Source organism: Erpetoichthys calabaricus, chromosome 4, assembly GCF_900747795.2.
Source record: "Erpetoichthys calabaricus chromosome 4, fErpCal1.3, whole genome shotgun sequence".
Taxonomy (NCBI): domain Eukaryota; kingdom Metazoa; phylum Chordata; class Cladistia; order Polypteriformes; family Polypteridae; genus Erpetoichthys; species Erpetoichthys calabaricus.
In genome coordinates, this window is record NC_041397.2 from 87,210,539 (window position 1) to 87,225,088 (window position 14,550).

The 14,550-nt window shown below is 35.1% G+C and overlaps 1 protein-coding gene across 1 annotated transcript in view; it reads left to right on the top strand.

The window, feature by feature from the left end:
• klf12b (Kruppel-like factor 12b) overlaps positions 1-14,550 on the top strand; it is a 312,355-nt gene that overhangs the window by 280,563 nt on the left and 17,242 nt on the right. The window contains exon 5 of the mRNA XM_028799610.2: positions 2,946-3,103. Within this exon, the coding sequence (XP_028655443.1) occupies positions 2,946-3,103 (158 nt within the window). The remainder of the gene's footprint in view (positions 1-2,945; positions 3,104-14,550) is intronic.

Below are 14,550 nucleotides of genomic sequence, written 5' to 3' on the forward strand. Positions count from 1 at the left end.
GAATACTTTTTATAGGCATTTAAATCATACAAAAAATTGTAATATTTTATTTTAGGTACTGTCAAAATGTGTCTTTTACTTATATGTTGTTATGTTAATGCCATAATAAAGGATTCTTTTGGCCTTAATAGCACCTAGAAAACTTGAGTAAAGTGGGAAAAGATGCATTTTTGCACTAACTAAACTAAAGTGTTACCAAAATGTTTTTGAAAGATCTATTAAACATGTGTAAAATATCCATTACACAACTGTTTGCAGCACTAAGTGTAAAAGTAATATACAATTTTATTTGCTTTATGTAACAGTTTAGTGCTTTTTGCTTTGGTTGAGCAAATTTTTTTGCAGATTTCATTTTATTTTTAAATTCTATGAAAGCATTGTTTTGTACTTAAAGCATAAATACATTTTCATATATGTAAGGCATGTTCAAATTTAAAGTACTAGTGGCCAATTACTTAGTTTGTTTATTTATCAGTTTAATTACTTATTGATTCCTCTACTTATTATTACAGAGATTCTGTGTCTTCAGAATCAGGCTGATCTTAATTTTTACCTGAACGTCTTCAATCATTTATCAGTTTGTTTAAAGTTTCTGTCCATGTCAGTTTTCTTTCTTTTCATGTTTACTAGTGCTCTTTTTGTTTGTTTTCCTTTCCTGCTGCACATAACATTTGTTTCTGGAATTCTGTTGTAAGACTGATATCTTATTTCTTTATTTCCTGTACACTTGTGTATAATTGAGTTTTTGTATCCCTTTTTTCTCTGGTGGTATGAACATAAGGCCTCTTGATACTCTATAGTTTCTTGTTTGTGTCTGAGTGTGTGCTCTTCATACTAATTTGTGTGATGCTCCTGAGGTTTTTTGTTTTTTTTTGTCCCATTTCTTCATTTTCTTTTGAAGTGTGTAGGGCTTCTTTTGTTACAGCCTTTTTTAATGTCTTTTGAAGATTGACAACACAAGTGCACAGCCAGAGTGCCCAGGGTTGTGCAGAGAGTATTTAATATAATGTGACATCTGTTTTTGGTTATTTTAGTCAAAAAAAGCTCAGACCAAATCATAATAAATAATAATAGAGCAGATAATAATAAATAATAATAATTATTTATATAGCGCTTTTCCCACTACTCAACGTGCTTTGCAAACTCCATGCTGGGAGAACCTGGGACATGAACCCAGATAGCCCATGGTTTAATATTTACGTATTTTCTGTTACCTGCCTTAATGGTGGTAATCTGCAATGAACAGAATATTTGAGATAGCACAAGAATATCTGTCATCTGAAGAGCATATGTTGTTTTGCTCCTTGTAATTTTTTTGTAGCATCTGCTTATAAAATAATTTATTTGAATGCAGAACTGTAATTACAACAGTGCTTGTACACTATGAACCTGCAGTAAGATCTGTAATGCTTAAGTTGCTGATAGGTGGGCATTTTTTTTCAGCTGCTGAGCATGAGTGAGGGTCCAAATGTTAAGCGCTAAAAATCCAATTGTTATACCAATACATATAAAAGCATACATTAATAGCATGCAGCCAAAACAGCACAACACATCTGCCAGTTTTACAACTTATTTGCTATTCATCATATTATTGTGGTTTTACCCCAGTTTTTTTTTTTTTTTTTTTTTGTTTTTTTCATTCTGCACTATAATTCCTCAACAACATTCAGTCTAGAAATAGAGATGTCTTTTAACAGTATGGTATTCCAATTTAGAAAAATGCAAAGTTAAAACAATATTTATTATTTAATTAGCATAATAAAAATTGCACGCTTATTGCATAGACAAGCTTCTTCACTTCAGAATGTAGCAAACACAATGAATGCTAACAATATGCTAACAAGACAACAGTCAACTCTTATCATAATTACCATGTTGTACTTCAAGTTTATTTGCTATGTTTCATATATTTGTTGTATCATGTATTAATATTCACATCCAAAGAAGCTGGATATTTGTGTCATAGTACCAGATCTCAGCATCTGATCCATAATAAATTCTCAACTTACAAGGTAGTGTTATGGTAGATATGCTGCCTGCATTAAGCAGCAGAAGGAATGTTCGCAATTGGTAGCATAGAATTAAGGGATTGCACTTGCCAGAGGTGGGCCCCTAGGCTGATGTGAAGGTGAGTATGAAAGAGACTCCTGTATAGGGAGGGATGGGGTTAGACATGGATGATACTGCAAGACTGAAGAACTGTGGCAGCAATAATGGATAGAACAGAAGCAAAGGTTGTTATGGTCTGCAAAAACGTAGAACAAAGTGAATTGTGGCAGGTGATTTAGGGCTGTTATCCATGGGATTAACAGCAGAATGTTCAAATGGGTGTTTTTATTAAAATAATAAATACTCCTCAATAAAGCCTCTGTGTACTGTCCCTGTTTTCTTTCTTAGTACTCATTGAATTCTTTTAAAGCAATGTATGCAGAAAACAACACAAATACCATACAAATACTGTCAATTAAATAACCAGTAATTGTAATGATTTAACAACAAAATGTTCATGCTGTGCCATTGGTTGGTAAGGGTTTTAAGTGAACAATTATTAGAAATGTTTATGAGAATTTTAAAATTCTTCAAATACATAAGGAAATAATTTACTTGAGCGATTCAAACATTGCTTTTCTTAGATACCATGAATGATGCCTTAGACAAAACAGATGTACTGCAGACATTCTCATTTACATTTGAATTTATCACCATTACAGGATTTTGCTATGAAGTGTAAACACATCTGTTAAATACTGGTCAGTGCACAATGGGTTCAAGAGAGTTCTCCAGAAGTACATGCTAAGAAAAGAAAATATCAAAAGTGGATTTAGAAATAACACACATGGATCATTTGAAAATGCTGTTCTTGGAGATGAAATGTAGGTGAATGATTTTGCATCGAATATATGCAAAAATGATGTAATCCTTACAAATGCTCTTTTTATTTTCAGTTCCATTTCTCCATTCAGTATTGAGAGCACGAGACGGCAGAGAAGGTCAGAGTCACCTGACTCTAAGAAGCGGCGCATACACCGATGTGACTTTGAAGGCTGCAATAAGGTGTACACAAAGAGCTCCCATCTGAAAGCACATCGCAGAACGCACACAGGTACAATATTAGTTTAAGCCTGCTATGCCAAGCACAATAAACAGTGTTTAATCTTTTTTTGTTTTATTTCTGTTTTGCTTTTTCAAATTCTTTTCTCCTAATTTATTTCACTGTAAGTTAATAACTTATATGTGACAACAGAATAAAGTGCTTACTTGCACAGTATCTCACACATGGCAAAGGGTAAGTAGTAAAACAATATATAACCTAAGAAAGACCTGTAATAAGAGTAATATATACAAAATTGCATATAAATGTCAGTGTAAATCAGGCAATGAGCATGGGCTTATAGAGGTTATGTGATCAAAAGAATCTTTACTCCATTTACTTTGATATCTGGTTTCATCTTTTTGCAACACATATATAGTAACACTAAGAGTAAAATAGGAAATGACCATAAACCAGGCCTGTACTGATACTACATTGCTCTACTTATATCCTGGCACGTTACTCACAGTAGAAAAGAATGAAACATCTCTGTTTCTCTCACCTGCACAGTAAAGTCACGCAGGTTAAAAGAGGTTAACTTTGTAATCATGAGAGAAATTGGAAATATCATTTATTTTTCAGATATAACTAAAGTCCCAAAAGCATATCACTTTTGAGAAAATTTCTCTATACTTTCTGAGATGAAACCTTTTGATAAATTGAATGATAGATTTTATTATTTATTGGGTGTCTACTAATATTCATGTATGTGTATGGGTGTGTATTATAATATGTATGTGTCTATTATTATTTTACTTCTTTACCTTATTTTCCATGTGTTTAGTCATGATTATTCATTTGTTCAGTAAGACTGGGAGAATAACAATTGTTGCTACATTATATCAAATAGCATAAATAGAACAATTGTTGCTACATGATATCAAATAGCATAAATAGAATACCTGCTCGTTATTTCTGCTCGTTATTTCAATTAACCATTTTCCCACTAGATGCAAGAACTAATTCTGTGTTGTTTTGTTGAGATGTTTCAGCATTAATTTCCCTAATCCAAGCAGAGCTTTTAATAAATTATTTAAGTGACAAAATGGCATAAGACTTGTTTTCTATATGTCTTGCATTCAGTAGGATTTTTAATAGCAGCAGTAAGGTAATGTAATGGATAGAGTTGCAAGTGTACTTATTTTGGATCAAATGCTGACTTTGTCACTGTCTAGTTCAAGTTAATTGTCATGTATTCCAAATACATCCATCCATCCTTTCATTATCCAACCCGCTATATCCTAACTACAGGATCACGGAGGTCTGCTGGAGCCAAACCCAGCCAACACAGGGCGCAAGGCAGGAAACAAACCCCGGGCAGGGAGCCAGCCACCCGCAGTATTTCAAATACAATGAAATTCTTACTTGCGTGTCTTTTATAAACTAGTGATATAATACCAACAACAGACAAAACAGACAATGAATACAATAAGTACAACATTATACTTTAAAATGTAATATATACAGTGGTGTGAAAAACTATTTGCCCCCTTCCTGATTTCTTATTCTTTTGCATGTTTGTCACACAAAATGTTTCTGATCATCAAACACATTTAACCATTAGTCAAATATAACACAAGTAAACACAAAATGCAGTTTTTAAATGATGGTTTTTATTATTTAGGGAGAAAAAAAATCCAAACCTACATGGCCCTGTGTGAAAAAGTAATTGCCCCCCTTGTTAAAAAATAACCTAACTGTGGTGTATCACACCTGAGTTCAATTTCCGTAGCCACCCCCAGGCCTGATTACTGCCACACCTGTTTCAATCAAGAAATCACTTAAATAGGAGTTGCTTGACACAGAGAAGTAGACCAAAAGCACCTCAAAAGCTAGACATCATGCCAAGATCCAAAGAAAATTCAGGAACAAATGAGAACAGAAGTAATTGAGATCTATCAGTCTGGTAAAGGTTATAAAGCCATTTCTAAAGCTTTGGGACTCCAGTGAACCACAGTGAGAGCCATTATCCACAAATGGCAAAAACATGGAACAGTGGTGAACCTTCCCAGGAGTGGCCGGCCGACCAAAATTACCCCAAGAGCGCAGAGACGACTCATCCGAGAGGTCACAAAAGACCCCAGGACAACGTCTAAAGAACTGCAGGCCTCACTTGCCTCAATTAAGGTCAGTGTTCACGACTCCACCATAAGAAAGAGACTGGGCAAAAACGGCCTGCATGGCAGATTTCCAAGACGCAAACCACTGTTAAGCAAAAAGAACATTAGGGCTCATCTCAATTTTGCTAAGAAACATCTCAATGATTGCCAAGACTTTTGGGAAAATACCTTGTGGACTGATGAGTCAAAAGTTGAACTTTTTGGAAGGCAAATGTCCCGTTACATCTGGCGTAAAAGGAACACAGCATTTCAGAAAAAGAACATCATACCAACAGTAAAATATGGTGGTGGTAGTGTGATGGTCTGGGGTTGTTTTGCTGCTTCAGGACCTGGAAGGCTTGCTGTGATAGATGGAACCATGAATTCTACTGTCTACCAAAAAATCCTGAAGGAGAATGTCCGGCCATCTGTATGTCAACTCAAGCTGAAGCGATCTTGGGTGCTGCAACAGGACAATGACCCAAAACACACCAGCAAATCCACCTCTGAATGGCTGAAGAAAAACAAAATGAAGACTTTGGAGTGGCCTAGTCAAAGTCCTGACCTGAATCCAATTGAGATGCTATGGCATGACCTTAAAAAGGCGGTTCATGCTAGAAAACCCTCAAATAAAGCTGAATTACAACAATTTTGCAAAGATGAGTGGGCCAAAATTCCTCCAGAGCGCTGTAAAAGACTCATTGCAAGTTATCGCAAACGCTTGATTGCAGTTATTGCTGCTAAGGGTGGCCCAACCAGTTATTAGGTACAGGGGGGCAATTACTTTTTCACACAGGGCCATGTAGGTTTGGATTTTTTTTTTCTCCCTAAATAATAAAAACCACCATTTACAAACTGCATTTTGTGTTTACTTGTGTTATATTTGACTAATGGTTAAATGTGTTTGATGATCAGAAACATTTTGTGTGACAAACATGCAAAAGAATAAGAAATCAGGAAGGGGGCAAATAGTTTTTCACACCACTGTATATGCAATACATACATATACAGTATATTTGTGTGTATATATATACAGTATATATATATATATATATATATATATACACACATACATAAGTTAGCAAAAACTGAAACAAAAGAAAATTTCAGAATATTACAAATGGGCCTTCTTCAGGTAACAATTAATGGATTACAACCTACAAATGTTCTGCAGCAATTAAAGTAAAATAAGCCTTGCAAGTTGAAGCAAACAATTTGTACAGGTGTTCCAACTTCTGTTGATTACTTAAAAACTCACTGTCTGTCTTAAAGCAGAGTTGGAACAGTCTGTGCAACTACACCCTCTGAAGTACTACTTGGTCAATATTACACTGTAGAAAGTTGTAAATTCCAGTGACAATTGCAAGAAAATGGCAATTAACAAATGAAATGAGACAGAGCATGATTACCCTTAGAGGTATAGGCCTTTCATTTAGAGAAATTGCAAAGAAAATCAAAGTGTCAGTGAGTAGTTTCCTACACTATACAAAGACAATTGGAAATTGAAAGAAGTTTTTGAGGGTCACCAGTAGGCGTGATAGGCGCCTCACAGCTTAAGAGCTTCAAACACAGCTTTAACACTAGAGGATAAAAGCAGAGTCTCAGTTTCTACTGTGAAGAGGAAACTTTGTGCTGCAGGTTTGACAGGGTGAGTGGCAGTAAGAAAACCATTCCTTAAAGGACAAAATAAGGCCTTGAAATACAGGCTGTGTTTACTACTGCAGACTGGAAGAAAGTCTTATGGACCAATAAATCAAAATTTGAAATCTTTGGTTCATCACGCAGGGTGTTCTTGTGCATATAAAATATGAACACACTCACATATCAGTCAATTTCTACCCATTTAGCACTCACACTCTGATGCTCATATTCAGTGTTGACGTTTGCAATGTGTCAACTCTGGAATGTATTTTGTAATACGTGTAATAATAAAATGCATTTTTCATTCCAACAGATGTTCCATCTCATACTTTAGCACTTCTAATGAGAATCCTGTAGAAAATGCCATATAATTACAGCTACAGAAAAACTGGAACTACTGTTGTAGTAGTAGTAATAATAAAGGAAAAACTCAAAAGAATAAATATAGCAAATTAAAAAAGAATGCCAGAGGGAGTATTAATCTCATTTGAGTCCAGTAAACATTCTGGCACTCTAATCTCATAATGTCATAAAATGAAAGCAGGAATAAACCTTGTAAATACTGTAAATAACAAATTCAGCTATAAAGACAACCCACTGGGCTTTCAGAATCTTGAGTTTCGGTCAGTTACTTCTAAGAACTCTGTGTGACAGTCGATTGGCTCTGATGGGATGATTTATTTTTTTAAAATGTACTTTATTAGGTAGTGTTAGTTGTATGCACCACCTGATGGAATGAAAAATGTTAGTTTTATTAGTACACATGGCTGGCACCTTGGAATGTTGAAAATGACACCCTTGAGTGACATCTGTGACATTGTAGGTATTGTGGACTTCAGTTACACTCTGTTCAGTTAATTTCAATTAGATGATGTGCTTAGATTTAAATTCTAGACCAATAGTTTTAAAATATATATGAATATACTAATGTGAATACTAATACTCTTTTACACCATCTGTCAAAGTGAAAAGTGGAAAAAATTATTATGCAGTATGGCTGAGGTCTTTTGTAATACTGTTTGCCTTTCTAAAAATGTATAATACAGCACCTGAACAGGACAGACCTACATTATTCTGTGCCATCTTTACCTTCTTCTGTTTTGTGGCACTAAGATGAGCAAGTGACATAAGAGGATGTTGTACAGTCATTGAATATGAATTATCCTCTGCCCCTGTATTAACTGGTTAGCACAGAAAGACATCTGGGCTTTGCTCAAACGTATAAAGAAGGAAATGTTTTGATAAACCTTCTTGACAATAACTAAGATGTGATGTGCCTACATCAGGTTGTCATTGATGGCAAAACCTAGAAACTTAAAGCTGTTGACCCTATCCACAGGATCTTCCCTGAAGTATACTGAAGTTTATTTCTGAAGTTTGCTGAAGTCTATGACTGGCTGCTTGGTTTTGGAGATATTAAAGGAGAGATTCATCTGGCACTGGTTTGTCAGAATGCAAAACTATTCTCTGTGACCCATTTCATTATTGTTTGCAATCAAGCTTAGAATAGTGGAGTTAGCTGCAAATTTATTGAGAAATCTGGAGCTATGTTTAGACACAAGGTGTGTTGAGGACCAGTATGAAGAAGTGATACCTTTGGTCTGCACAGGTTGACCTCTTCCAATTAGGAAATCTAAAGTCTGGTTACAGAACATAGCACAAAGATATAAGTCTAGGATCTTGTTGATCAGCTTTGTATAGCAGTGTTAAATGCCTAGCCATCGTCTAGTAATAGTGCTTTGGCATAGGAGTTTTTATTATCCATATGTTCTAGGATCTGCGGTGGGTTGGCACCCTGCCCGGGATTGGTTCCCTGCCTTGTGCCCTGTGTTGGCTGGGATTGGCTCCAGCAGACCCCCGTGACCCTGTGTTCGGATTCAGCGGGTTGGAAAATGGATGGATGGATGGATGTTCTAGGATGGTATGGAGTGTGTGGAGTTTACTGGTGTTTCTGATATATTAGTAGGGTTCATATAATTTTGCCATGCTCCAGTCTTACTGTTATACTGTATTTCAAAGACGTGTGATAGGAAGGCCCAAGTTTGACTTATAATTTTTGCCCATAACAATATATTCCTATTAAGTAGGTTTTTCCAGATTGCAGGTTTATAGATCATTTTTAAAACTGCAAAAAAATAGAGATTTAATTCAAACAAAAATGTGATATTATGACCTCTAATAACTGAAAAGCTGATCCACATCTCAAAAAAAGCCTCTGACCCTAAATGCATAAAAATTCATTAACAACACTGTAACTTTAAACCAATAGTTTATAATGTTGTGTCTTTTTTCCCCAACATGCTTGCTGTCATTTAGTTGTATACTAAACTTTTCCAGCTGGTGTACATTACAGTTAGGAAAACATCCAGTTGGTCAGTCATGAGGACTAAACTAGCCATTTTGCATTTTACAGTACAACACTGTACACATTAAGCTAAGTAAGAAATAATTTTCACAAAAAATTAAAATAGAATAATTTAAACTTTTAAAGTATCCTTTTTGTTTCTCATATTTTACATTAGATCAGTCTGTCAGAGGCCATGTGCAAACAGGTCAAGTCTGTACGGACTGCAGTAAATTTTCCATAGCATAATAGCACATTTTGTTTATATATTAAGCTTTTAGAACTTGCTGTTTAGGTAAAATAAATAAATCCTTGTGTTCATGTATAAGCTTTTCACTACTGTTATTGTATAACTAGAGGATATTTGCTTCTGTGAGCCACTGTGCAGCATACAATGTAGTTCTTATTAAATAAATAAAAGAAAAACATTGCAAAGTTGGTTTTGGTTCCTTACAACAGCAACTTTAAAGAATGTACTCCCTTCCCAGAAGTGTAAAAAAAATGTAAAATAGTTATTGATTGTCTTTAAGTTTTATTTTTCCTCTCATATGAATATATTTAAACATGTTTGGAGAATTCTAATGTCTTTTTTGGTTTTCAAGATGAAATTAGCATAATTTAAATCTAAAGCATGTATCAATTTTTATGTGCAAAGGAATAAGAAAAAGGTTAAGATTATTCTATCCATCCAGTTTCTACATCAACTTATTCCATTACCTGGTCATGTAAAGTGCAAATAACCAGTCAGAAATGGAAGACAAATCCATGTCAAGGAACATATAGTGCACACCTAGAATTACCAATAAAGAATTAACATGGACTCAGAATCTCCTCACACACAGTAATTAGAATTGAGTATAAACCCGGTTCCTGGAGCTGTGAAGCTACCACACTGTCTGGTACATAAATGTGCTGCCTAAGGTTATTCCATTAGTAAAACTAAATTATTATGGTGAAAAGAAGTATCAGGCATTGATCCTGCTAGGATTTTTGTCTTACTTTAAATTGTTTCACTTAAGATAATATCAGAGGTTCTTTTTCTGATATTTCTTGAAAATATTTTTTTAACATTGGATCTTAAACTTAACCATTTTGAGCTCATCATGTGGTATTACATGTTTTTAATCAGCATTGTATTATATATTTATTGAAATATTTATTAAGTGTGTCCTTTATGCTACCTGTGTACTAATTAACAGTATATCTTGACCATGAATGTACAGTTTAAGAGACTGCCATAAAGATTGCAGCCCTCATTACCCTCCAAAGGGTTCACAGTATAATGCAGTATTTACTGTTTTGCTCAGAAAACGGATATGGGGATGTTGTTATGGTGTACAAAAATATTTTCCTACTAATAACTCATTCCTTCCTGGTCCAGCTAATGTGACAGTGTAATTTTTTTCCCTTTTTTGGTATGCCACATTATGACTTGTTGACAACTTTCAGTAAACATTCCCTGTAGCTTACTTTTAAATTTCAAAATAATAAACATGTAGCCTTTGAGTGGCAGATCTATGAGAGGATTCCATTTGAAGCAGCTTGTACTGTAATGCTGAATGCTGTCCATGTGTGATATGCTAATCTTTTATAGCCCAGAGTGATTGTACGCTAACTATAAAAGCTTGTAGAGGCATAGCTTCTGCATTGCTAGAAGGGATTGTTGTCATTTTCTTTGATTGCTGGATTAGTGGATGCATGAGTTGACCAAATGAAATATTAAACATGTCTTTGTTGTAAAACTGTCTTTAACCAATTAAAATTAACAGTAATTTGCATCCCATTGTTCAGTGAATGAGATTTCTAAAATATCATTCTTCTTGAACTAACCTTAATTCCTTTCTTCAGATAATTATTATCTCATTATATAATGAATAATGAATACCCTATTTAGACATGAATTGATAATTACTTTTGGATGCAAGGCATATGTTTATTTGTATTTTATTATTTAAAGCTCAGCAAATATGGCTACTGAATAATTATAAACCAGGATAGAAATATTAGAAAATACAGGGTATGGCAGATGTGCAGAGTAAGAGTAAGCGTTTGTGGCAATGAATACTATTTTGAACATGAAACAAAGTTCAGTATGGTTTTGTTTACTGGTAATTTCCATCCATTCATTTGAAGAAAAAAAAAATTTTAAGCACCTTTGGAATTCATTGGGATTCTGTACTATTTGGTTCAGGTCAGAAACCACCCCTGGACAGGATTTAAGTCAGTCACAGGAACTACAGTGGAACCTCGGTTTGCGAGTAACTTGGTTTACAAGTGTTTTGCAAGATGAGCTAAAATTTTTAATAAATTTTGACTTGATAAACGAGCGAGGTCTTGCAGTACGAGTAGTATGTATAGGGTGGTCCAGATCTAACTGTGCAATTATTGCATTGCATTAAAAGTTGCATAGTTAGATCTGGACCACCCTGTATACGCTTTGTCTGCTGAACGTCATGTGATCACAACTGAGCTGATGGTTCTTCTCTCTCTCTCTCTCTCTCTCTCTCTCTCTCTCTCTCTCTCTCTCTCTCTCTCTCTCTCTCTCTCTCTCTCGCTGCGGGATTGTGGGTAATCATCTCCTATTCTCCATCTGAGTTGGCATGCCTCACTCATATAGTCAACATCCGTACAAGCGTATACTGTTTACTACAGCATTGTGACTGTGTGTGTGTGTGTGTGTGCGCGCGCATGTGTGTGCTGTGACGTGCGAGTCCCCATCTTGCACCCCAAAACACAAAGCTGAGTCTCAGTACTTTAGTAACACCAGTTTTATTCAGCTTGAAACAGCAACAGCGCGGTTATTTATTGTAGCGTGATCTGCCTCTCTCCTTATACACAGACACAGTAGTCGGGCAGGATCGTGGTTAAGTTGTACTGTGCCTGCGCATTTATAATGCTCCTTTTTCCTTGTATCACCCATCGACGGCAGGCGCTTATAGCTTGTCCGCGATCTTTTTGGATTCACTTTTACGGCAAACTGCTACAGCACTGGGAGACTGCTATTGATTTGGGACACTCTTCCGCGTGTCGTCCCATTGGGTGGAATCTCACAAGAGTTTAGAAACTCACTCACACCAGCCATGATTCTTTTCATAGGTAAAGTGCAGGTTAGTTTGTTTTATGTATTTTTACTTTATATTTTGTATTAAATCATTTTTACATGAATAGTTTTGGGTTGTGGAACGAATCATCTGAGTTTCCATTATTTCTTATGGGGAAATTCACTTTGATATACTAGTGCTTTGGACTGCGAGCACGTTTCCGGAACGAATTATGCTTGCAAACCAAGGTTCCACTGTATTTACAAACACATCCACACTAGGGGCAATTTAAAGTCACAAATGAAAACTAACATGCAAGCCTTTGGGAGTATTTAGAAAAAACAGTTCAGCTCAGTATAGCTCATGAGTCCCGGTTTGTCTAAGTTTATCAAAATAATGCGGTCATATCATCTGTACTACTTGGTAATTTAGTTGGTCTGTACATGAAGAATTGCTTTCTAAACTTGGTTCAAAATGTTCTTGCAAGTAACTTCTATCTATGCCCTATAATCATGTTGAAGATATCAGTTTTAGAGTATGGCCATATGGCCCTCAAGTCAGTATAGTTATTTTTCTCTGTACTTTCTCTAGAATTATAAAACCATCTTTCTAATATGAAGACCGAACTTGGATTCAATGAGGCTTCTAATGTTTATGGAAAGCCTTCCATGATTTGGAACCCAGCATCTAAATTGCTTATGCACTGTCTGATTTTGGACCTTGACTATTTGACTACAACTCCAAAGTCCATATTTTCAAGTCATATGCCACATACATCAGCCCAAGTCAAGATCCACTGTAATGATCTGGCTTATATTGACATTCCACCTACATTTGTGTAATCTATGAATATAACCAACTTGTTAGTAACATTTTATCTACATCATTTACATAAAATTTAAAAGAGCATTGGTCGTAGAATTTATCTTTGAAGCACCCTATTTTTATCATATCTTATTTCAGAAACGTTCTTCCTACCATATCTTTTTTTTTTCTGTGTTTAAGGTACTGTATTTCTGCACCCATCTGCATACTGTGTCTTGAACTCCCACTTCTTGTATTTTCATCACAAGTGCCTCATGTGGCAAATTTTCTGTGCTTTTCTAAAATTTAACCCAAATAGTAATAGTAGTAATATGTTACTACAACAAGACCTCAAACCACTCAAGAAAATTATTTTTGAACATAGTTTACTTGGGCAGTAAGTGTTTTATTTGCTCATGAAACACTACAAAATGCTAGAACAAATAAATGTAACTTTCCTGCAATAGAATTTCTTTTGTTTTCCAAAAGTGTATAACTATTTTGTGAGATGGCTAGAACAACTGAGGTTTGGTTCCCAGAATCTCTCCAAAAGGAATTCCAGATTATTGTGGTAGTGACTAATTGAAGTTGGCAGTTTAAGAAATAAATGAGTGTATTGGGTGGTAATAACAAACACTTGGGTGCCTTGAGGAGAGGCTCGGAATTTGCTTAACAAGCACACATAGACAGATATAAAATGATAGGTTTTGTATCACGCTGTATGGCAATAAATGGCAAACTAAACCAAATTTTCATGATGTGCTGTTCAAGCTGTCCTAAAGAAATTTAAGAAGACTATGCCAGATAAAGGATAAAAAATTCGATGGAAGACCTAAAAAGGGCAGTACTTAACAATAGAACCACAGTGTATTTTTTATGTATTATAACTACAAAGGGTACAAAAATTAGTATCTGAATTCTTGTGCTGTCGCTATTCGCCCACCAACTTAGCATGCTAAAAGAGTATCCTAACTGTGCTCCTCCAAAAACCGTAAAAAGCCTATTACAATTTGACTGAACATAAAATAATTTCCTGGAACACAATGTCTTCCTTGTATATGCAGAGGTGGGCAAAATTAGGTTTACAGCCATTTGTATGAAAAAAGACATGCAGGTTATGATTATTATAATAGCTTTATTAACTCAACAGCATTATTAACTTTATTAATACAAAAGAATGTCACAATGGCACAGTGCAGTTAGGTTCAATCTTGTAAGTGCTGAACTGGCCGGCCTCACATACTTTTGCCCACCCCATATTTTCACTTCAAATGTTAGCATACATTTGCAATAAAAAAAAAACTTTCCAAAGTTGTAAATTAGCTAAACTTAAACGTTTAGTGTTTAATCTATAAAAAAAAACACCTTTCAATCAGCTGGCAGCATGAAATAACAAATAAAGTAGGAACTGATACTTTGCACAGAAAATGAATGTAAATGACAAGTGGTATTATCAACTGATTATAAAACTGTTCACATCAGCAGTCTGCAAAGATTTCTGGAGAAAAATGTAAGCAGCTCCCGTACACA